General features: G+C 42.5%; 1 protein-coding gene across 1 annotated transcript in view; it reads left to right on the top strand.

Annotated features, from left to right (window-relative positions):
• Positions 1-25775, top strand: part of UBE2K (ubiquitin conjugating enzyme E2 K) — a 331497-nt gene that overhangs the window by 116885 nt on the left and 188837 nt on the right. The window contains exon 3 of the mRNA XM_053704042.1: positions 23744-23802. Coding sequence (XP_053560017.1) covers positions 23744-23802 — 59 coding nt within the window. The remainder of the gene's footprint in view (positions 1-23743; positions 23803-25775) is intronic.

Genomic DNA, 25775 nt, shown 5'->3' with positions numbered 1-25775 from the left:
GTACTGACGTGTTTCCTATACCTAAAAGGCTTACAGAGATTATTAGCAAGGAGTGGGATAGACCTGGTGTGCCCTTTTCTCCTCCTCCCATATTTAGGAAAATGTTTCCTATAGACGCCACCACACGAGACTTATGGCAGACGGTCCCTAAGGTGGAGGGAGCAGTTTCTACTTTAGCTAAGCGTACCACTATCCCGGTGGAGGATAGTTGTGCCTTTTCAGATCCAATGGATAAAAAAATTAGAAGGTTACCTTAAGAAAATGTTTGTTCAACAAGGTTTTATCTTACAGCCCCTTGCATGCATTGCGCCTGTCACTGCTGCGGCGGCATTCTGGGTTGAGTCTCTGGAAGAGGCCATTCGCACAGCTCCATTGGATGAAATTATGAACAAGCTTAAAGCACTTAAGCTAGCTAACGCATTTGTTTCTGATGCCGTCGTACATTTAACCAAACTTACGGCTAAGAACTCCGGATTCGCCATCCAAGCGCGCAGAGCGCTATGGCTTAAATCCTGGTCAGCTGACGTGACTTCTAAATCTAAATTGCTTAATATTCCTTTCAAAGGGCAGACCTTATTCGGGCCCGGCTTGAAAGAAAAAGGGCCAAATCAAAGGCTAAACAGTCTAATTTTCGTGCCTTTCGTAACCTCAAGGCAGGAGCAGCATCAACTTCCTCCGCTCCAAAACAGGAAGGAGCTGTTGCTCGTTAGACAGGGCTGGAAAACTAACCAGTCCTGGAACAAGGGCAAGCAGGCCAGAAAACCTGCTGCTGCCCCTAAGACAGCATGAAGAGAGGGCCCCCTATCCGGAAACGGATCTAGTGGGGGGCAGACTTTCTCTCTTCGCCCAGGCTTGGGCAAGAGATGTCCAGGATCCCTGGGCGTTGGAGATCATATCTCAGGGATATCTTCTGGACTTCAAAGCTTCTCCTCCACAAGGGAGATTTCATCTTTCCAGGTTATCAGCAAACCAAATAAAGAAAGAGGCATTTCTACGCTGTGTACAAGACCGCTTACTAATGGGAGTGATCCACCCAGTTCCGCGGACGGAACACGGACAAGGATTCTATTCAAATCTGTTTGTGGTTCCCAAGAAAGAGGGAACCTTCAGACCAATCTTGGACTTAAAAATCCTAAACAAATTCCTAAGAGTTCCATCATTCAAAATGGAAACTATTCAGACCATCCTACCCATGATCCAAGAGGGTCAGTACATGACCACAGTGGACTTAAAGGATGCCTACCTTCACAATCCGATTCACAAGGATCATTATCGGTACCTAAGGTTTGCCTTCCTAGACAGGCATTACCAGTTTGTAGCTCTTCCCTTCGGGTTAGCTACGGCTCCAAGACTCTTTACAAAGGTTCTGGGCTCACTTCTGGCGGTACTAAGACCGCGAGGCATAGCGGTGGCTCCGTACCTAGACGACATTCTGATACAAGCGTCAAGTTTTCAAACTGCCAAGTCTCATACAGAGATAGTTCTGGCATTTCTGAGGTCGCATGGGTGGAAGGTGAACGTGGAAAAGAATTCTCTCTTACCACTCACAAGGGTTCCCTTCCTAGGGACTCTTATAGATTCTGTAGAGATGAAAATTTACCTGACGGAGGCCAGGTTATCAAAACTTCTAAATGCTTGCCGTGCCCTTCATTCCATTCCACACCCGTCAGTAGGTCAGTGCATGGAAGTAATCGGCTTTATGGTAGCGGCAATGGACATAGTACCATTTGCGCGCCTGCATCTCAGACCGCTGCAATTGTGCATGCTAAGTCAGTGGAATGGGGATTACTCAGATTTGTCCCCTCTACTAAATCTGGATCAAGAGACCAGAGATTCTCTGTTATGGTGGCTTTCTCGGCCCCACCTGTCCAAGGGGATGACCTTTCGCAGGCCAGATTGGACGATTGTAACAACAGACGCCAGCCTTCTAGGTTGGGGCGCAGTCTGGAATTCCCTGAAGGCTCAGGGATCATGGACTCAGGAGGAGAAACTCCTCCCAATAAATATTCTGGAGTTAAGAGCAATATTCAATGCTCTTCTAGCATGGCCTCAGTTAGCAACTCTGAGGTTCATCAGATTTCAGTCGGACAACATCACGACTGTGGCTTACATCAACCATCAAGGGGGAACCACGAGTTCCCTAGCGATGTTGGAAGTCTCAAAGATAATTCGCTGGGCAGAGTCTCACTCTTGCCACCTGTCAGCGATCTACATCCCAGGCGTGGAGAACTGGGAGGCGGATTTCCTAAGTCGCCAGACTTTTCATCCGGGGGAGTGGGAACTTCATCCGGAGATCTTCGCTCAACTGATTCATCGTTGGGGCAAACCATATCTGGATCTCATGGCATCTCGCCAGAACGCCAAGCTTCCTTGTTACGGATCCAGGTCCAGGGACCCGGGAGCGGTGCTGATAGATGCTCTGACAGCCCCTTGGGTTTTCAACATGGCTTATGTGTTTCCACCATTTCCGATGCTTCCTCGACTGATTGCCAAGATCAGAACAGGAGAGAGCATCGGTGATTCTGATAGCGCCTGCGTGGCCACGCAGGACCTGGTATGCAGACCTAGTGGACATGTCGTCCTGTCCACCATGGTCTCTGCCTCTGAGGCAGGACCTTCTAATTCAGGGTCCTTTCAACCATCCAAATCTAATTTCTCTGAGGCTGACTGCATGGAGATTGAACGCTTGATTCTATCAAAGCGTGGCTTCTCGGAGTCGGTTATTGATACCTTAATACAGGCTAGGAAACCTGTTACCAGAAGAATTTACCATAAGATATGGCGTAAATATTTATATTGGTGCGAATCCAAGAGTTACTCATGGAGTAAGGTCAGGATTCCTAGGATATTGTCTTTTCTACAAGAGGGTTTAGAAAAGGGCTTATCCGCTAGTTTGTTAAAGGGACAGATTTCTGCTCTGTCCATTCTTCTACACAAGCGTCTGGCAGAAGTTCCAGACGTTCAGGCTTTTTGTCAGGCTTTGGCTAGGATTAAGCCTGTGTTTAAGACTGTTGCTCCGCCGTGGAGCTTAAACTTAGTTCTTAACGTTCTGCAAGGCGTTCCGTTTGAACCCCTTCATTGCATTGATATCAAGCTGTTATCTTGGAAAGTTCTGTTTTTGATGGCTATTTCCTCGGCTCGAAGAGTCTCTGAGTTATCTGCCTTACATTGTGATTCTCCTTATCTGATCTTTCATTCAGACAAGGTAGTTCTGCGTACTGAACCTGGGTTTTTACCTAAGGTTGTTTCTAACCGGAATATCAATCAAGAGATTGTTGTTCCATCATTATGTCCTAATCCTTCTTCAAAGAAGGAACGTCTTTTGCATAATTTAGACGTAGTCCGTGCCCTGAAGTTCTACTTACAGGCAACTAAAGATTTTCGGCAAACTTCTTCTCTGTTTGTCGTTTACTCTGGACAGAGGAGAGGTCAAAAGGCTTCGGCTACCTCTCTCTCCTTTTGGCTTCGTAGCATAATACGTTTAGCCTATGAGACTGCTGGACAGAAAGGATTACAGCTCATTCTACTAGAGCTGTGGCTTCCACCTGGGCCTTTAAAAATGAGGCCTCTGTTGAACAGATTTGCAAGGCTGCAACTTGGTCTTCACTTCACACTTTTTCAAAATGTTACAAATTTGACACTTTTGCTTCTTCGGAGGCTATTTTTGGGAGAAAGGTACTTCAGGCAGTGGTTCCTTCTGTTTAATGTTCCTGCCTTGTCCCTCCCTTCATCCATGTACTTTAGCTTTGGTATTGGTATCCCATAAGTAATGGATGACCCGTGGACTGACTACACTTAACAAGAGAAAACATAATTTATGCTTACCTGATAAATTTATTTCTCTTGTAGTGTAGTCAGTCCACGGCCCACCCTGTCTTTTAAGGCAGTTCTAAATTTTAATTCAACTCCAGTCACCACTGCACCCTATGGTTTCTCCTTTCTCGTCTTGTTTCGGTCGAATGACTGGATATGACATGTGAGGGGAGGAGCTATATAGCAGCTCTGCTTGGGTGATCCTCTTGCAACTTCCTGTTGGGGAAGAGATATAATCCCATAAGTAATGGATGACTCGTGGACTGACTACACTACAAGAGAAAAAAATTTATCAGGTAAGCATAAATTATGTTTTTTTGGCAGCAAGCTCCCCCCTGGGCATTTCCCTTATATGGAAGGTGCTATCCATTCATAGCTTTAGCAGAATGCACGTGCCTGGTAGGAGGCAGAGTCACATGACACCTGACTAAAGTAGTGCACATTATATTGCTGAAACTTTCACAAAGCATGGTGACATTATCCCCATATAAACGACCAAGCCTCTTGGCAACAAACCATAGCAGTACCTGCTGTCGCTCATCAAACCCCCCCCCCCCCCCCCCTTACTTGCATAAGTATCTCATTTGCACACTTTGTTACATAATACCAAAAGATTTGGAGTAGGACACTGATAAGGGAGATGATGCAGGCAACACTTTAATACCTTGCAGTTAGTATGACATGTCATTGGAAACACATTAATGGGAAAAAATTGCTGTATTCATGCAATAAGGACTTTATTCTTGTTACACTGTACTGGACCTATGTAATGCTAAAATCTCCTAACACTAAGAAGCAGCCGTGTATTTTTAGTACTTTTCCCATTTGTTTCTGAGTTTTATAATCTGTGGGTGCAGTTTCTTGCAACCAACAGCTGAACATGTTGGATATGCACTTTTGTCACTTGATGTGTATCTACAGCAGTCAGCTGCAGGAAGCATCAGTCACCTGCTGAATGGCTCAGCTGAAGAGGTGTGTTGGCAAAAACCTTTGGATCCTGTGAAAATTTCCAGTGGCGATTTACTCTAAGCAGCTTCTCTTTAGCCACTACTGTCACTAATGTTACATTGTTGGCAAAACTGTATTTAAAAAGGTAGCAATTAAAAGTAACATTAAAACAGGAAAAAAGGTCAATTAAATGATAACTTGACAATGCTGTGTAAATACTTATTTATTTCCTAAGATATGGAGAGTCCACGACTTTATCGATTACTAGTGGGAAAATCACTCCTGGCCAGCAGGAGGAGGCAAAGAGCACCACAGCAAAGCTGTTAAAGGGACACTGTACCCAATTTTTTTCTTTTCTGATTAAGATAGAGCATGCAATTTTAAGCAACTTTCTAATTTACTCCTATTATCAATTTTTCTTCGTTCTCTTGCTATCATTATTTGAAAAAGAAGGCATCTAAGCTTTTTTTTGGTTTCACTACGCTGGACAGCACTTTTTTATTGGTAGATGAATTTATCCACCAATCAGCAAGGACAACCCAGGTTGTTCACCAAAAATGGGCCGGCATCTAAACTTGCATTCTTGCATTTCAAATAAAGATACCAAGAGAATGAAGAAAATTTGATAATAGGAGTAAATTAGAAAGTTGCTTAAAATTTCATGCTCAATCTGAATCACGAAATAATTTTTTTTGGGTACAGTGTACCTTTAAGTATCACTTCCCTTCCCACAACCCCCAGTCATTCTCTTGTCAATGGAGGAGATGAAGTTCAGTGGCAGACACTTTATATATGTGTGAGACATGGGGGTCTATTCCTTATATTGTTGGAATAATCCCCTGAGTGTGTTTTTATTTAATTTGCACTTTCATTTTAAACCCTTTAATTGAATCATCTGCAGTTTTGGTAGCTTAATTCTACATGTGCATAGAACTCCATTAAACTGTCTCTGCTAGTAAGTCCGTTTGATATCCTACCGTAGTACTGTGGTGAGTGATCAGTTTGTGGATTAGGAGAACCAGAACTCACTGGGTAATTTTTTTTTCTCCCTAATTTGGTAAGGGCAAGCATGTTATGTTACAGAGTTTGGACTGTCAGGTTAAAATGTCCTTGGCGGTTGTAAGAAGTACGCTGCTAATTCTAGCTTTGCACCTTATTTCTTGCTGCTTTGTGACTCCGCCTCCTTCTCTAGCTGAGAAAGGAGAGGTGCCATTTCTAGTCTTTGCTAAAGCCGATTATGCTATGAAGATTAGATCCCACCTCCTCCTCCGACTGAGAATGGAGCAGTTCTGTTTTTCCTGTCTCTAAATGTCAAAGTGTTGAAGGGATCGTTTGTCGTTTTAGAAATTTGCTTACTCTGTCATAGGAATGTCAGATTAATTCTGCTGCAATTTTTTTTTTTTTGTGTGTGTAATGTGCTCGCAAGCAGGCGCAATGACTGTTATAGCGCCTTTGCTGTTTATTAACTCAATGCCATGTTCATTAATATTGTATATTAAGCTTACAAAATATTCACATATAGCCCCTATCACATTTATGTCTTGGCAAACATAATTAGTACTAAGACAATTCTGTATACATTTAAAGTGATAGCGCAATTTTTCTGTTTGTTTGATCATGGAGAAAGAGTCCTGTTCTTATGGATAAATGTCTTTATCCCTTGACTCATAAATTGTGTTACTATGCATTTTTGTTTCTCCTGTTTAAAAAGGTCTTTCAATTTTTAATTTTCTGAGTCTCATGTCTCTCAGGATGATGCTGTTTAGGCATTGCCACAGCTTTCTCCTTAAACGTCCCAAGCCTTTTTGGCTACACATACAGTGCCCTGCATTTCCTCTCAGTCCCCTGGAGGAGTTTATTTGCCTGCAGAGTTTGCTGCACAGGTATCTTCTACGGTATCTGCGGCACTACCTGCTTTTCCTATGTTCAAGGGAATACGCTAGAAGAAAATTAGATATAGAGATTCAGATAGTAAGGTTTCTGTTCCATCTCCTGCTACACAGATTGCCCTTCCTCTTAAGTCTGATGAGGAGGATACGTTGGTAGCCTCTGAGGGTGAAATCTCAGATTCGGACAGTATAACTCCTTTATCTGATACTGAAGAAGTTCACTTTAGATTAAAGCTTGAACACCTTTGTATACTGTTAAAGGAGGTATTGACTGCTTTGGACAACTCCGATATTCTTGTCGCTGTCAACCCTACGAAATCTAGTAAAATTAATAAATACTATGATGTCCCTTCCTCTGTGGAGGTCTTTTCTGTTCCAGACCGTGCAACGGAGATTAGTTCACAGGAATCTGAGAAGCCAGGGGCACTTTTCTCCCCGTCTCCCATCTTTAAAAAGATGTTTCCTGTCACTGACTCAATTAAAGATTCATGGCGCACAGTGCCTAAAATAGAAGGGGCCTTTTATACTCTGGCTAAAAGAACTACGATCCCTATAGAGGGGCTTATTTGTAAAATAATTTAAGACGCCTTGTCTGAATCAGTTTTGGAAGACTCCTTTTGGAAGAGATCCAAATCAGGATTGAGGCTTTCAAACTAGCCAATTCCTTTATTGCTGATACTCCCGTGCAATTTTCTTTTATCTGGGAATCCAGATATCTGACTTTTCTGTCTTAGCCCACAGGGTGTTGTGGCTAAAATCTTGGTCACCTGATGTTTCCTCTCATTCCTAGCCATTGATGCTTCCTTACAATGGTAAGTCCTTGCTTGTCCATGGTCTGACAGAAATTATTTCTGATTTTTAGAGTGGAAAAGGGTCTCTTACACCGCTAGTCAAGTAGAGCAGACTTTCAGGATGTCAGAGTATTTTTAGTACCTTTTTGTATCTTCAAAGAAAAGTCTTCTTGGAACCCCATTCAGTTTTTGGATACAAGATGTTCCAGATCCTTGGGCTGTGGACATAGTATCTTAGGGTTACAGAATTGTATTTTAAATTTTCCCTCCCAGGGGCAGATTCCACTTCTCTTGTTTATCTGCAGTTCAGGACTTTTCATTCCTGAGAGTGATAGTTCCAGTTCCAGTAAGGGAACAGGGCCTAAGGTTCCAAATAATGAGGGATTTCTTTCAACACACTCTAGATGAAGCGTCTTCAGTTGCTCAGGGTACTATCCTTCAAAATAGAAATTGTTCGTTCCATTCTTACTTTGATCTAGGAGGGTCAGTTCATGACGACCATGGACCTAAGGGATACGTATATAATTGTTCCCAACCCCAGGAATCATTTTACGTTCCTGTGATTTGCTCTTCTGGACAATTACTATCAGTTTGTGGTTCTGGGGGCTCTCTTGGCAGTGCTTCTGGAAGAGTTTCCTTGTGCTATTTACAAGGGTAGTTTTCTTAGGGACCATAATAGATTACCTATCTATGGAAATGTTTCTGACAGAGAGGTCTTTCCCTGCAAACCGTCAGTGGCTCAATGTATGGATATTTGGTCTGATGGTTACTTTCATGGACACCATTCCCTTTGCTCGATTCCATTTGAGAGTTCTGCAATTATACATGCTCAGACAATTGAAATGAGTCCATTCGGATCTGTCTCAGAGGATAGATCTATTAAATTGACAAGAGATTCTCTCCTGTGGTGGCCTTCTTGGGAGCATCTGATTTAGGGCACATGTTTCCAGGGTCCAGCCTAGGTGATTGGGCCGCGGACGCCAGCCTGCTTGACTGAGAGTAATCTGGGATTCGTTAAAGGCGCAGGGACTATGGACTCGAGAGGAGTCTGCTCTCTCCATAAACATCTTGGAGTTGAGTGATTTTCCATGCTCTGATGGCTTGGCCTTAGTTGTCCTTTGCCTGGTTTGTCAGTTTCCAGTAGGACAACATCACCTCAGTGGCCTATATCAACCACCAGGGAGGAACTCGGGGTTCCTTAGCCATGTAGGAGGTGGTTTGGTTTATCAGTGGGTGGTAGCACACTATTGTCTATCTGACTTCCACATTCCAGGACTGTATATCTGGGAAGCAGATTTCCTGAGCAGACAGACATTTCACTCTCAAATGGGGGGTGCCGGTTTTGGATCTGATGACGTGTAGGCAGGTTGCTAACCTTTTCAAGGTACGGCTCAAGGTAGAGAGATCAGCAGGCCGCCCTGATACATGATCTGGCGGTTCTTTGGGATTCCAGTCTGGCATTCCGGTTTCCTCCGTTTTTGCTCTTTCCACGAGTCATTGCTTGTATCAGATGGGAGAGCATTGGTATTTCTAATAGCTTCTGCATAGCCTCGTAGGATTTGGTATGCGGCCCTAGTAAAGCTGTCTTCTTTGCCGCCTTGGAGGTAGCCTCTGAGGAAGGACCTTTTAACTCAGGGTCCATTCCTTCATCCAAATCTCGTTTCTCTGAAGCTGACTGCTGGGAGATTGAATGTTTTCTTGGTGTGAATCTAAGGGCTACTCTTGGAGTAGGGTCAGGATTCCTAGGATTTTGTCCTTTTCCAGGAAGGTCTGGAGAAGGGTTTGTCAGTCAGTACTCTGAAGGGTCAGATTTCTGCATTTTCTATTTTGTTACACAAGCGTCTGGCGGATGTGCCAGATGTGCAATCTTTTTGTCAGGCCCTGGTCAGAATCAGGCTTGTGTTTGTTGCTCCTCCTTGGAGCCTTAACATTGTTCTTAAAGTTTTGCAGCAGACTCTGTTTGAGCCTATGCATTACATAGATATTAAGTTATCTTGGAAGGTTTTTTTTTCTTATGGCTATATCTTCTGCTCGGAGAGTCTCTGAACTCTCAGCTTTGCAGTGTGATTCGCCTTATCTTATTTTTCATGCTGATAAGGTGGTTCTTCGTTTTAAGTTAGGTTTTCTTCCGAAAGTGGTTTCGGATAGAAATATTAATGAGGAAATTGTTGTTCCTTCTCTATGTCCTAATCCTCCTTCTCATAAGGAACGTTTTTTTGCACAATTTGGATGTTGTGCGTGCTTTAAAATTTTATCTACAGGCGACTAAGGATTTTCGCCAGTCTTCTGTTCTGTTTGTTTCTCTGGAAAGCATAAAAGTCAGAAAGCTACTGCTAGTTTTCTTTCTCTCTGGTTATTTGTTTTGCTTATGAGACTGCTGTTTAGCAGCCTCTTGGGAGAATTACGGCTCATTCCACGAGAGCTGTCTCCTCTTCTTGGGCTTTCAAAAAATTAAGCTTCTGTGGAACTAATTTGCGAAGCTGCAACTTGGTCCTCTCTGCATATTTTTTCAAAATTTGACACTTTTGCCTCGGCTGAGGCTTCTTTTGGGAGATAGGTTCTTTAAGCGGTGGTGTCTTCTGTTTAGGTCTGCCTGTCTTGTTCTCCCTCTCTAGTCATCTGTGTCCTCTAGCTTGGGTATTGGTTCCCACTAGTAATTGATGACGTTGTGGACTCTCCATATCTTAGGAAAGAAATCAAAATTTATGCTTACCTGATCAATTTATTTCCGGATATGGAGAGTCCACGACCCCTCCCTTATCTTAAAGACAGTTATTTTTTTTATTAAACCTCAGGCACCTCTATACCTTTTGTGGTGTTTCTTTTTTCCATTTCCTTTCAGTCGAATGACTGGGGATTTTGGGAAGGAGAGTGATACTTAACAGCTTTGCTGTGGTGCTCTTTGCCGCCTCCTGCTGGCCAGGAGTAATATTCCCACTAGTAATTGATAACGTCGTGGACTCTCCATATCCGGAAAGAAATTTATCCGGTAAGCATAAATTTTGTTTTGCTGACAGGGACAACTCCCACTGCTGTATTGGCTGTTAGAGGCAAGTTTATACAGACATGCTAAGAAATTTGGCTCGGGAGCAGACATTTTTCGACAGATAAAATCAAAATTAAACTTTCAAGGTTTAGACATAGGATGCAATGTTAGATCGCTTTTTAAACTACTCCAGTTAGATTTGCTTTGTTCCTTTGGTTTCCTTTTTTGAAGAGTAAACCTGGTCAGGCTCATAGATCTGCAGGAACATGCACGGGTCTTTAGCATTCTTTGGAAGCAGTGTCTGCAACAATGTATAACATTGTTACAAACATTGTTGTCAAATCTTCTAAAGAAACATGCAGGACAATGAGGTTTTTCAATCCAACACAGAATATAGAGATTTTCTTGCACTGAGCACTTTTGCGGAAAGTGTCTTCTCTTCAGAAACTTTGTTGTCACATTATTGGCATTGTCAGCTTTGGTTGCCATGTTTTTATTGTCTGTATGTGTCTATAGTTTCTCTTGTAAGGTGTATCCAGTCCACGGATTCATACATTACTTGTGGGATATTCTCCTTCCCAACAGGAAGCTGCAAGAGGATCACCCACAGCAGAGCTGTCTATATAGCTCCTCCCCTAACTGCCACCTCCCAGTCATTCTCTTGCAGCTCTCGACAAGGGAAGCAGCTAGAGAGATGTGGTGCATTAATGTAGTTTATCTTCAATCAAAAGTTTATTTTCAAATGGTACCAGAGTTGTACTATTTTAGCCTCAGGCAGAAAGTTGAAGAAGAGTCTGCCTGTGGTCTTTGATGATCTTAGCAGGTTGTAACTAAGATCCATTGCTGTTCTCACACATAACTGAAGAGATGGGTAACTTCAGCTGGGGGAATAGCGTGCAGGGTCTCCTGCTCTGAGTTATGTGCAGTTTTAAATTTTTCTAGAGAAATAAGCTAGAAAATGCTGACAATACCGGATTTATTTAAGGTAAGCCTGATTACAGTGATTTAATAACGACTGGTATCATGCTTGCTGTAAAGGGTATTATTTTTATTATTTACTCACATTACTGAATAGATATAACGTTTGCTTGAGGTGTATAAACGTTTATTTCATATTGGTGATAAAACTTTATTCTGGGGCCCAGTTTTTCCACATGGCTGACTAGATTTTGCCTAGGGATAGTTTTTTAAGGCCCTCTCACTGGGAGTACAGGTTGGGAGGGGCCTATTTTCCATTAGTTTTTGCAGCTTGAGACATCCAGCTTCCCTGAAGGAGTCCCCTGAACATATAGGACCTCTCTAAGGGGTTTTTGTGCCTTCCAAAGTCGTTGTATGGGCAGGTAGGGCCACAGTAGAGCTGTGGCAGTTTGTTGTGACTGTTTAAAAACGTTTATCTTTTTTTGATCTGGTTTTGAAACTAAGGGGTTAATCATCCATTTTCAAGTGGGTGCAATGCTCTTTCAGCCTATTATACACACTGTAAAAAAATCGTAAGATTTACTGCTTTTTTCACTGTTTTAGCAGTTTCTGTGATAGTTTTTTTCTCTTAAAGGCACAGTACCGTTTTTATTTTTTGCTTGTTCAGTTATTAAAGTGTTTTCCAAGCTTGCTGGTCTCATTACTAGTCTGTTTAAACATGTCTGACATAGAGGAAACTCATTGTTCATTATGTTTAGAAGCCATTGTGGAACCCCCTCTTAGAATGTGTACCAAATGCACTGATTTTACTATAGATTACAAAGACCATCTTCTGGCTTTAAAAAATTTATCACCAGAAGAAATTGACAAGGAGGAAGTTATGCTGTCTAACTCTCCCCACGTGTCAGATCCTATAAATCCCGCTCAGGGGACTCCAAGTACATCTAGCGTGCCCATTGCGTATACCTTGCAAGACATGGCGGCAGTTATGAATCATACCCTTACAGAGGTATTATCTAAACTGCCAGGATTGCAAGGAAAGTGAGACAGCTCTGGGACTAGAATAAATACAGAGCTCTCTGACGCTTTAGTAGCTATCTCTGATGCACCCTCACAATATAATGAAGCTGAAGCAGGGGAGCTTCAATCTGTGGGTGATTTTTCTGATTCAGGGAAGATACCTCAATCTGATTCTGATATGTCTACATTTAAATTTAAGCTTGAGCACCTCCGCATATTGCTCAGGGAGGTTTTAGCAACTCTGGACGACTGTGACACTATTGTAGTCCCAGAGAAATTATGTAGATTGGATAAATACTATGCAGTACCTACTTACACTGATGTTTTTCCAATCCCTAAAAGGTTTTCCGAAATTATTACTAAGGAATGGGATAGACCAGGTGTACCATTCTCTCCCCCTCTTGTTTTTAAAAAGATGTTTCCTATAGACGCCGCTACACAGGACTTATGGCAGACGGTCCCTAAGGTGGAGGGAGCAGTTTCTACTCTAGCTAAGCGTACCACTATCCCTGTCGAGGACAGTTGTGCTTTTCTAGATCCAATGGACAAAAAATTATAGGGTTACCTTAAGAACATTTTTATTCAACAAGGTTTTATTCTCCAGCCTCTTGCATGCATTGCCCCAGTCACTGCTGCCGCGGCTTTCTGGTTTGAGTCCCTAGAGGAGGCTCTACAGGTTGAAACCCCGTTGGAAGATATTATTGACAAGCTTAGGGCCCTTAAGCTAGCCAATTCATTTGTTTCTGATGCCGTTGTTCATTTAACCAAGCTAACGGCTAAAAATTCAGGTTTTGCTATTCAGGCGCGTAGGGCGCTATGGCTTAAATCCTGGTCAGCTGACGTGACTTCAAAGTCTAAACTTCTCAACATTCCCTTCAAAGGACAGATCCTATTCGGGCCTGGACTGAAGGAGATAATTTCTGACATCACTGGAGGAAAAGGTCACGCCCTTGCTCAAGACGGGTCCAACAAATTAAGGACCAAACAGTCTAGTTTTCGGCCCTTTCGAAACTTTTAAGAGTAGCGCAGCTTCAACTTCCTCTAACCCAAAACAAGAGGGAACTTTTGCCCAGTCTAAGCCGGTCTGGAGACCTAACCAGGCTTGGAACAAGGGGAAACAGGCCAAGAAGCCTGCTGCTGCCTCTAAGACAGCATGAAGGAGCAGCCCCCGATCCGGAAACGGATCTAGTAGGGGGCAGACTCTCTCTCTTCGCCCAGGCTTGGGCAAGAGATGTCCAGGTTCCCTGGGCATTGGAAATTGTGTCCAAGGGTTATCTTCTGGAATTCAAAACCTCTCCCCCAAAAGGGAGATTTCGCGTCTCACTTTTATCTACAAACCAGATAAAGAGAGAAGCATTCTTACATTGTGTTCAAGACCTCCTAGTTATGGGAGTGATCAACCCAGTTCCGCAGGAGGAACAGGGACAGGGCTTTTATTCAAATTTGTTTGTTGTTCCCAAGAAAGAGGGATCATTCAGACCAATCTTAGATCTCAAGATCTTAAACAAATTTCTCAGAGTCCCATCCTTCAAGATGGAGACTATTCGTACCATCCTTCCTATGATCCAGGAGGGTCAATACAGGCACTACCAGTTTGTGGCTCTTCCCTACGGGTTGGCCCGGCACCAAGAATCTTTACAAAGGTTCTAGGGTCCGTTCTAGCGGTCCTAAGGCCGCGGGCTATAGCAGTAGCCCCTTACTCAGACGACATTCTGATACAGGCGTCAACTTTTCAAGTTGCCAGGTCTCACACGGACATTGTTCTGGCATTTCTGAGGTCTCATGGGTGGAAAGTGAACGAAGAAAAAAGTTCTCTATCCCCTCTCACAAGAGTTTCCTTCCTAGGAACTCTGATAGATTCTGTAGAAATGAAGATTTACCTGACAGAGGCCAGGTTGTCAAAACTTCTAAATTCCTGCCGTGTTCTTTATTCTACTTCTTGCCCTTCAGTGGCTCAGTGTATAGAAGTAATCGGCTTAAAGGGACACTGTAACCAACATTTTTCTTTCATGATTCACATTGAGCATGAAATTTTAAGCAACTTTCTAATTTACTCCTATTATCAAATTTTCGTCAGTCTCTTGGTGTCTTTATTTGGAATGCAAGAATGTAAGTTTAGATGCCGGACCATTTTTGGTGAACAACCTAGGTTGTTCTTGCTGATTGGTGGATAAATTCATCCACCAATAAAAAAGTGCTGTCCAGAGTACTGAAACCAAAAAAAAGCTTAGATGCCTTCTTTTTCAAATAATGATAGCAAGAGAACGAAGAAAAATTGATAATAGGAGTAAATTAGAAAGTTGCTTAAAATTGCATGCTCTTTCTGAATTACAAAAGAAAAAATTTGGGTACAGTGTCCCTTTAATGGTAGCGGCAATGGACATAGTGCTGTTTGCCCGCCTACATCCAGACCGCTGCCACTCTGCATGCTCAGTCAGTGGAATGGGGATTACACAGATTTGTCCCCTCTACTAAATCTGGATCAAGAGACCAGGGATTCTCTTCTCTGGTGGTTATCTCGGGTCCATCTGTCCAAGGGTATGACCTTCCGCAGGCCAGATTGGACAATAGTAACGACAGATGCCAGCCTTCTGGGCTGGGGTGCAGTCTGGAACTCCCTGAAGGCTCAGGGCTTGTGGACTCAGGAGGAGACACTCCTTCCGATAAACATTCTGGAACTAAGAGCGATATTCAATGATCTTCAGGCTTGGCCTCAGCTAGCTGCGGTCAGGTTCATCAGATTTCAGTCGGACAACATCACGACTGTAGCTTACATCAACCATCAAGGGGGAACAAGGAGTTCCCTAGCAATGTTGGAGGTTTCAAAAATAATTCTATGGGCAGAGGTTCACTCTTGCCATCTATCAGCTATACATATCCCAGGAGTAGAGAACTGGGAGGCAGATTTTCTAAGTCGACAGACTTTTCATCCGGGGGAGTGGGAACTCCATCCGGAGGTGTTTGCACAGTTGATTCAACTTTGGGGCAAACCAGAACTGGATCTGATGGCGTCTCGTCAGAACGCCAAGCTTCCTTGTTACGGGTTCAGGTCCAGGGATCCCAAGGCAGCGCTGATAGATGCTCTAGCAGCGCCTTGGTCTTTCAACCTGGCTTATGTGTTTCCACTGTTTCCTCTGCTCCCTCGTCTGATTGCCAAGATCAAGCAGGAGAGAGCTTCGGTGATTTTGATAGCTCCTGCGTGGCCACGCAAGACTTGGTACGCAGATCTGGTGGACATGTCATCCTTTCCACCTTGGACTCTGCCGCTGAGGCAGGACCTTCTACTTCATGGTCCCTTCAAACATCCAAATCTAATTTCTCTGCGTCTGACTGCTTGGAGATTGAACGCTTGATTTTGTCAAAACGTGGTTTTTCCGAGTCGGTCATTGATACCTTAATTCAGGCTCGAAAGCCTGTCACCAGGAAAATCTATAACAAGATATGGTGTAAATATCTTAATTGGTGTGGATCCAAGGGTTACTCATGGAGTAAAGTCAGGATTCCCAGGACATTGTCTTTTCTCCAAGAAGGATTAGAGAAGGGATATTCAGCTAGTTCCTTAAAGGGACAGATTTCTGCTCTGTCTATTCTTTTGCACAAGCGTCTGGCGGATGTTCCAGACGTTCAGGCATTTTGTCAGGCTTTAGTTAGAATTAAGCCTGTGTTTAAACCTGTTGCTCCGCCATGGAGTTTAAATTTAGTTCTTAAAGTTCTTCAAGGGGTTCCGTTTGAACCTCTGCTTTCCATAGATATCAAGCTTTTATCTTGGAAAGTTCTGTTCTTGGTAGCTATCTCTTCGGCTCGAAGATTTTCAGAGTTATTTGCCTTGCATTGTGATTCCCCTTATCTGATCTTCCATGCAGATAAGGTAGTTTTGCGTACCAAACCTGGGTTTCTTCCTAAGGTGGTATCCAATAAGAATATCAATCAAGAAGATTGTTGTTCCGTCACTGTGTCCTAATCCTTCTTCAAAGAAGGAACGTCTATTACACAATCTTGACATGGTTCGTGCTTTAAAGTTTTATTTACAAGCTACTGAAGATTTTCGTCAAACATCTGCATTGTTTGTTGTCTACTCTGGACAGAGGAAAGGCCAAATGGCTTCAGCAACTTCTTTCTTTTTGGTTAAGAAGTATAATCCGCTTAGCTCATGAGACTGCTGGCCATCAGCCTCCTGTAAGAATTACAACTCATTCCAATAGAGCGGTGGCTTCCACATGGGCCTTTAAAAATGAGGCTTCTGTTAAACAGTTTTGTAAGGCGGCGACTTGGTCTTCGCTTCATACTTTTTCTAAATTCTTCAAATTTGATACTTTTGCTTCTTCGGAGGCTATTTTTGGGAGAAAGCTCTTACAGGCAGTGGTGCCTTCCGTTTAAGCACCTGCCTTGTCCCTCCCTTCATCCGTGTCCTATAGCTTTGGTATTGGTATCCCACAAGTAATGGATAAACCCGTGGACTGGATACACCTTACAAGAGAAAACAAAATTTATGCTTACCTGATAAATTTATTTCTCTTGTGGTGTATCCAGTCCATGGCCCGCCCTGTCATTTTAAGGCAGGTGTTTTTTAATTTTTAAACTACAGTCACCACTGCACCCTATAGTTTCTCCTTTCTCTTGCTTGTCTTCGGTCGAATGACTGGGAGGTGGCAGTCAGGGGAGGAGCTATATAGACAGCTCTGCTGTGGGTGATCCTCTTGCAGCTTCCTGTTGGGAAGGAGAATATCCCACAAGTAATGGATGAATCCGTGGACTGGATACACCACAAGAGAAATACATTTATCAGGTAAGCATAAATTTAGTTTTTTCTCAACTTTATTTTGATTTTTTTGTTTTATCTCCCCTCTCTGTATGTATTCGAGCTATGAGGAAAAGCAAAGTATTCCATCTTTTCCCAGGTGGCAGTAGGCTATTTTAAATTCATATAAAAAATTTACTTTTATTAGTATGACTTACTTTTTATACAGTTTCAAAGCATACACTTTATAGGAATGGGGCTATAGAGGATTTAGTGGGAGCATTTCAGTACATATGTTGGGCCTAAAAAACAAAATTTATGCTTACCTGATAAATTCCTTTCTCCTGTAGTGTGGTCAGTCCACGGGTCATCATTACTTCTGGGATATTAACTCCTCCCCAACAGGAAGTGCAAGAGGATTCACCCTGCAGAGCTGCTATATAGCTCCTCCCCTCTACGTCACCTCCAGTCATTCGACCAAGGACCAACGAGAAAGGAGAAGCCAAAGGGTGTAGTGGTGACTGGAGTATAATTCAAAATTTTTTTACCTGCCATAAAAAACAGGGCGGGCCGTGGACTGACCACACTACAGGAGAAAGGAATTTATCAGGTAAGCATAAATTTTGTTTTCTCCTGTTAAGTGTGGTCAGTCCACGGGTCATCATTACTTCTGGGATACCAATACCAAAGCTAAAGTACACGGATGACGGGAGGGACAGGCAGGCTCTTTATACGGAAGGAACCACTGCCTGAAGAACCTTTCTCCCAAAAACAGCCTCCGAAGAAGCAAAAGTGTCAAATTTGTAAAATTTGGAAAAAGTATGAAGAGAAGACCAAGTTGCAGCCTTGCAAATCTGTTCAACAGAAGCCTCATTCTTAAAGGCCCAAGTGGAAGCCACAGCTCTAGTAGAATGTGCTGTAATTCTTTCAGGAGGCTGCTGTCCAGCAGTCTCATAGGCTAACCGTATTATGCTACGAAGCCAAAAAGAGAGAGAGGTAGCCGAAGCTTTTTGACCTCTCCTCTGACCAGAATAAACGACAAACAGGGAAGACGTTTGTCGAAAATCCTTAGTTGCCTGTAGATAAAATTTCAGGGCACGGACTACATCTAGATTGTGTAGCAGACGTTCCTTCTTCGAAGAAGGATTAGGACACAAAGATGGAACCACAATCTCTTGATTGATATTCCTGTTAGTGACCACCTTAGGTAGGAACCCAGGTTTAGTACGCAGAACTACCTTGTCTGAATGAAAAATCAGATAAGGAGAATCACAATGTAAGGCAGATAACTCAGAGACTCTTCGAGCCGAGGAAATCGCCATTAAAAACAGAACTTTCCAAGATAACAGCTTGATATCAATGGAATGAAGGGGTTCAAACGGAACACCCTGTAAAACATTAAGAACTAAGTTCAAACTCCATGGTGGAGCAACAGTTTTAAACACAGGCTTGATCCTAGCTAAAGCCTGACAAAAAGCTTGAACGTCCGGAACTTCTGACAGACGTTTGTGTAAAAGAATGGACAGAGCTGAAATCTGTCCCTTTAAGGAACTAGCGGATAAACCCTTTTCTAAACCTTCTTGTAGAAAAGACAATATCCTCGGAATCCTAACCTTACTCCATGAGTAACTCTTGGATTCGCACCAATATAAGTATTTGCGCCATATCTTATGGTAAATCTTTCTGGTAACAGGCTTCCTAGCCTGTATTAAAGTATCAATAACTGACTCAGAAAAACCACGTTTTGATAAAATCAAGCGTTCAATTTCCAAGCAGTCAGCTTCAGAGAAATTAGATTTTGATGTTTGAAGGGACCCTGGATCAGAAGGTCCTGTTTCAGAGGTAGAGACCAAGGTGGACAGGATGACATGTCCACTAGATCTGCATACCAAGTCCTGCGTGGCCATGCAGGCGCTATTAGAATCACTGATGCTCTCTCCTGTTTGATTCTGGCAATCAATCGAGGAAGCATCGGGAAGGGAGGAAACACATAAGCCATCCCGAAGGTCCAAGGTGCTGTCAAAGCATCTATCAGAACCGCTCCCGGATCCCTGGATCTGGACCCGTAACGAGGAAGCTTGGCGTTCTGTCGAGACGCCATGAGATCTATCTCTGGTTTGCCCCAACGTCGAAGTATTTGGGCAAAGACCTCCGGATGAAGTTCCCACTCCCCCGGATGAAAAGTCTGACGACTTAAGAAATCCGCCTCCCAGTTCTCCACTCCCGGGATGTGGATTGCTGAAAGTTGGCAAGTGTGAGACTCTGCCCAGCGAATTATCTTTGATACTTCCATCATTGCTAGGGAGCTTCTTGTCCCTCCCTGATGGTTGATGTAAGCTACAGTCGTGATGTTGTCCGACTGAAACCTTATGAACCCCCGAGTTGTTAACTGGGGCCAAGCCAGAAGGGCATTGAGAACTGCTCTCAATTCCAGAATGTTTATTGGTAGGAGACTCTCCTCCTGATTCCATTGTCCCTGAGCCTTCAGAGAATTCCAGACAGCGCCCCAACCTAGTAGGCTGGCGTCTGTTGTTACAATTGTCCAGTCCGGCCTGCTGAATGGCATCCCCCTGGACAGATGTGGCCGAGAAAGCCACCATAGAAGAGAATTTCTGGTCTCTTGATCCAGATTCAGAGTAGGGGACAAGTCTGAGTAATCCCCATTCCACTGACTTAGCATGCACAATTGCAGCGGTCTGAGATGTAGGCGTGCAAAGGGTACTATGTCCATTGCCGCTACCATTAAGCCGATCACCTCCATGCATTGAGCTACTGACGGGTGTTGAATGGAATGAAGGACACGGCATGCATTTTGAAGCTTTGTTAACCTGTCTTCTGTCAGGTAAATCTTCATTTCTACAGAATCTATAAGAGTCCCCAAGAAGGGAACTCTTGTGAGTGGAAAGAGAGAACTCTTCTTTTCGTTCACCTTCCATCCATGCGACCTTAGAAATGCCAGTACTAACTCTGTATGAGACTTGGCAATTTGAAAGCTTGAAGCTTGTATTAGAATGTCGTCTAGGTACGGAGCTACCGAAATTCCTCGCGGTCTTAGTACCGCCAGAAGAGCACCCAGAACCTTTGTGAAGATTCTTGGAGCCGTAGCCAATCCGAATGGTAGAGCTACAAACTGGTAATGCCTGTCTAGAAAGGCAAACCTTAGATACCGGTAATGATCTTTGTGAATCGGTATGTGAAGGTAAGCATCCTTTAAATCCACTGTGGTCATGTACTGACCCCTTTGGATCATGGGTAGAATTGTCCGAATAGTTTCCATTTTGAACGATGGAACTCTTAGGAATTTGTTTAGGATCTTTAAATCCAAGATTGGCCTGAAAGTTCCCTCTTTTTTGGGAACCACAAACAGATTTGAGTAAAACCCTTGTCCTTGTTCCGACCGCGGAACCGGATGGATCACTCCCATTAATAAAAGATCTTGTACGCAGCGTAGAAACGCCTCTTTCTTTATTTGGTTTGTTGACAACCTTGACAGATGAAATCTCCCTCTTGGGGGAGAGGATTTGAAGTCCAGAAGGTATCCCTGAGATATGATCTCTAACGCCCAGGGATCCTGGACATCTCTTGCCCAAGCCTGGGCGAAGAGAGAAAGTCTGCCCCCCACTAGATCCGTTCCCGGATCGGGGGCCCTCAATTCATGCTGTCTTAGGGGCAGCAGCAGGTTTCCTGGCCTGCTTGCCCTTGTTCCAGGACTGGTTAGGTCTCCAGCCTTGTCTGTAGCGAGCAACAGCTCCTTCCTGTTTTGGTGCAGAGGAAGTTGATGCTGCTCCTGCTTTGAAATTACGAAAGGAACGAAAATTAGACTGTCTAGCCTTAGGTTTGGCTCTGTCTTGAGGCAGGGCATGGCCTTTACCTCCTGTAATGTCAGCGATAATTTCTTTCAACCCGGGCCCGAATAAGGTCTGCCCTTTGAAAGGTATATTAAGCAATTTAGATTTAGAAGTAACGTCAGCTGACCAGGACTTTAGCCACAGTGCTCTGCGCGCCTGAATGGCGAATCCGGAATTCTTAGCCGTAAGTTTAGTTAAATGTACTACGGCATCCGAAATAAATGAGTTAGCTAACTTAAGGGCTTTAAGCTTGTGTGTAATCTCATCTAATGGAGCTGATTCAAGTGTCTCTTCCAGAGACTCAAACCAAAATGCTGCTGCAGCCGTGACAGGCGCAATGCATGCAAGAGGTTGCAATATAAAACCTTGTTGAACAAACATTTTCTTAAGGTAACCCTCTAACTTTTTATCCATTGGATCTGAAAAGGCACAGCTATCCTCCACCGGGATAGTGGTACGCTTAGCTAAAGTAGAAACTGCTCCCTCCACCTTAGGGACCGTTTTCCATAAGTCCCGTGTGGTGGCGTCTATTGGAAACATCTTTCTAAATATCTGAGGGGGTGAGAACGGCACACCGGGTCTATCCCACTCCTTAGTAACAATTTCAGTAAGTCTCTTAGGTATAGGAAAAACGTCAGTACTCGACGGTACCGCAAAATATTTATCCAACCTACACATTTTCTCTGGTATTGCAACTGTGTTACAATCATTCAGAGCCGCTAACACCTCCCCTAGTAATACACGGAGGTTTTCCAGCTTAAATTTAAAATTTGAAATATCTGAATCCAGTTTGTTTGGATCAGAACCGTCACCCGCAGAATGAAGCTCTCCGTCCTCATGTTCTGCAAATTGTGACGCAGTGTCTGACATGGCCCTAATATTATCAGCGCACTCTGTTCTCACCCCAGAGTGATCACGCTTACCTCTTAGTTCTGGTAATTTAGCCAAAACTTCAGTCATAACAGTAGCCATATCTTGTAATGTGATTTGTAATGGCCGCCCAGATGTACTCGGCGCTACAATATCACGCACCTCCCGAGCGGGAGATGCAGGTACTGACACGTGAGGCGAGTTAGTCGGCATAACTCTCCCCTCGTTGTTTGGTGAAATATGTTCAATTTGTACAGATTGACTTTTATTTAAAGTAGCATCAATGCAGTTAGTACATAAATTTCTATTGGGCTCCACTTTGGCTTTAGCACATATGGCACAGATATCTTCCTCTGAATCAGACATGTTTAACACACTAGCAAATAAACTAGCAACTTGGAAATACTTTTCAAGTAATTTACTATAATATGAAAACGTACTGTGCCTATAAGAAGCACAGAAAAAGTTATGACAGTTGAAAATTAATAAACTGAAAAGTTATAGCATCAAATCTTTGTAAAAAACACAATTTTAGCAAAGGATTGCTCCCATTAGCAAAGGATAACTAACCCTGATAGCAGAAAAAAAATACAGAAATAAACGTTTTTTATCACAGTCAACTACAATCTCACAGCTCTGCTGTGAGTGATTACCTCCCTCAAAACAAGTTTTGAAGACCCCTGAGTTCTGTAGAGATTAACCGGATCATGCAGGGAAGACAATAAACTTCTGACTGAATTTTTTGATGCGTAGCAAAAGCGCCAAAAAAGGCCCCTCCCCCTCACACACAACAGTGAGAGAGATCAGTAAACTGTCATAAATTAAATAAAACGACTGCCAAGTGGAAAAAAATAGTGCCCAAAACATTTTTTCACCCAGTACCTCAGAAAATTAAACGATTTTACATGCCAGCAAAAAACGTTTAACATTAAATAAATTAAGTGTTATTAAAAAGCCTGTTGCTAGTCCCTGCAAATTAGGCTAAAGTCTTATGCATACAGTATAATTCCAGTGAAGTGCCATTCCCCAGAATACTGAAGTGTAAAATATACATACATGACAGCCTGATACCAGTTGCTGCTACTGCATTTAAGGCTGAGTTTACATTATATCGGTATGGCAGATTTTTCTCATCAATTCCATTGTCAGAAAATAATAAGCTGCTACATACCTCTTTGCAGATTAATCTGCCCGCTGTCCCCTGATCTGAAGTTTACCTCTCCTCAGATGGCCGAGAAACAGCAATATGATCTTAACTACGCCGGCTAAAATCATAGAAAAAACTCAGGTAGATTCTTCTTCAAATTCTACCAGAGAAGGAATAACACACTCCGGTGCTATTATAAAATAACAAACTTTTGATTGAAGGTATGAAACTAAGTATAATCACCACAGTCCTCTCACACATCCTATCTATTTGTTGGGTGCAAGAGAATGACTGGAGGTGACGTAGAGGGGAGGAGCTATATAGCAGCTCTGCTGGGTGAATCCTCTTGCACTTCCTGTTGGGGAGGAGTTAATATCCCAGAAGTAATGATGACCCGTGGACTGACCACACTTAACAGGAGAAAGATCTTTATTTTAGGAATTTGTGATATTTCTCAAATTATGCTATATACAGGCATAGTCCGTTCCCTATGTACCAACCAGTACTGATTAAAATGTCACGAGTATGGAAAATTGTTAGTTATATATCTAGTTATTTCCAGTCATATTAACCACTTGTCAGTTTCTTGGCAAATTTAAGATAATTTGGAGAACTGTAAGTAGTATGTTGTTCTTGTTCAACTCTTGCTCTTCTCCCAAGAAACTTAAGTCAGTTATCATAGTATTCCCTCTAAAGCTGTAGCAAATAGTATGATACTGTAGTATAAGAATATAAGCTTTGGACAAATTATGCTATTTTTTTGTTTGTATTTCAGGTGGACGGTATCAGTTAGAAATCAAAATTCCTGAAACATACCCATTTAACCCACCTAAGGTAAGTTGAGCCAAAAAATTGCTTTTTATGTTTTCTGATAACAGCTCATGATATATAAATTCACACTTATGCTGTCTCAGTGGGACATATTGTTTGATGTACATAAATAAACCACACTCTGCGGTTTGTGAGATGTAATTCTAAATATATATTATTTAAATGCACACCAAATTTACTTTTTAAGTCCCATTATTTTGTGAAACAGATGTGAAATGGATTGCTGCCAAGCAACACATAGGTGGGTTTACGTGTCCTTACCCGGTATATAAGCCTACTAGGTTTGCATTTGAATATCTCACTCAGTGACAGTTAATGTAATTGATTGCTTATTAAAGAAGCTTGGTGTTAAATTTTATGTGATCTTTGTTTTCTTTAACAAAGAGGTCCCTGAATTATTTATCTTTCATAAGATAGTGAGAGTCCACTAGATGGGTGATCCACAGATAATGTAAGCCCTTCCCAACTCTTTGTAACAATGTGTTGTAGTGTCCCAGATTCCCCCCACTCAGTAATGCCACTATGTCTAATTTTTAGAAAAGGCCATGCAGCGTTAAAGGGACACTGAACCCAAATTGTTTTTCTTTCATGATTCAGATAGAGCATGACATTTTAAACAACTTTCTAATTTACTCCTATAATCAAATTTTCTTCATTCTCTTGGTATCTTTATTTGAAATGCAAGAATGCAAGTTTAGATGTCGGCCCATTTTTGGTGAACAACCTGGGCTGTTCTTGCTGATTGGTGGATACATTCATCCACCAATAAAAAAGTGCTTTCCAGAGTCCTGAACCAAAAAAAAAAAAAAAGCTTAGATGCCTTTTTTTTAAAATAAAGATAGCAAGAGAACAACGATACATTGATAATAGGAGTAAATTAGAAAGTTGCTTAAAATAGCATGCTCTATCTGAATCACAAAAGAAAAAATGTGGGTTCAGTGGTCCTTTAAGTTCCATTCTGGATCTTTATACTATAAACACATTTTTGAAAGTTCATACTTCCTTTAGTCCAGGAGGGTTGATTTTATGTTTACCATAAGCTTAAAAAAATGCCAAGTTCTTCAAATTTGCCTCTTAAGCAGGTATTATCAGTTTGAGGCCCCTTCGTTTTGTCTGGCAACGGCACCCAGAATCTTCACAAAGGTTCTTGGAGCACTATTATTGGTAGTAAGGGCTCGGGATTGCGTGAGCTTTTGATCTAAGAGATATTTTGTTTCAGACTCCTTCTCTTCAAATGGCAAAGACACAAACATACAAGCAAAGTTCTTAAGTTCGTTCATATTCACGGTTAGGGGACTAACTGTCCAAAGAGCTCTTTAATTCCTCTTCTAGAATTACTCAAGTATTATATTTCCTTCAGAACAGTCTTGGAAAAAAAAGGTTTAGCAGCTACTTCCATTAAAAGTCAAATTTCAGCCTTGTCGGTTTTTATCACAAAAAGATGTATAAGCTTCCTGACATTTGGTCAAAATAAGACCTGTTATCAGACCAACTTTTATTCCATGGAACCGTAACCTGGTTTTCTTCTTAAAACGGGGAGAGTCCTAAGCTGCATTCATTACTTTTGGGAAATACAGAACCTGGCCACCAGGAGGAGGCAAAGACACACCAGCCAAAGGCTTAAATACCTCCCCCATTTCCCTCATCCCCCAGTCATTCTTTGCCTTTCGTCATAGGAGCTTGGCAGAGAAGTGTCGGAAGATTATGGAGTAGTCTCTTATGGAGGGTAGTACTCTTTGAGATGAGACAGGAGTTTTAAGTAGTCCTGTCAGCCTCTAAGTGAGAGCTTGGATGAAAGTTAGAATCCGGAGATGCAGGGAGAATCTTTCTGCGAAACCATCAGACTCATATTAATAGCTCCACAAGCAATCTGCGTTGACGAGTTTTGCTGCCTGCTTTCTTCACTTAAGTCCATGTCAGAAGCAACGCTACCATCTGTCAAACTTCGGGAAGATCGTTTTATTTTACTTTCATTG

This window comes from Bombina bombina, chromosome 2 (assembly GCF_027579735.1).
Source record: "Bombina bombina isolate aBomBom1 chromosome 2, aBomBom1.pri, whole genome shotgun sequence".
In the NCBI taxonomy this organism is placed as follows: Eukaryota; Metazoa; Chordata; class Amphibia; order Anura; family Bombinatoridae; genus Bombina; species Bombina bombina.
The sequence above is the reverse complement of the archived record's forward strand: the minus strand, read 5'-3'. Positions and strand labels throughout refer to the sequence as shown.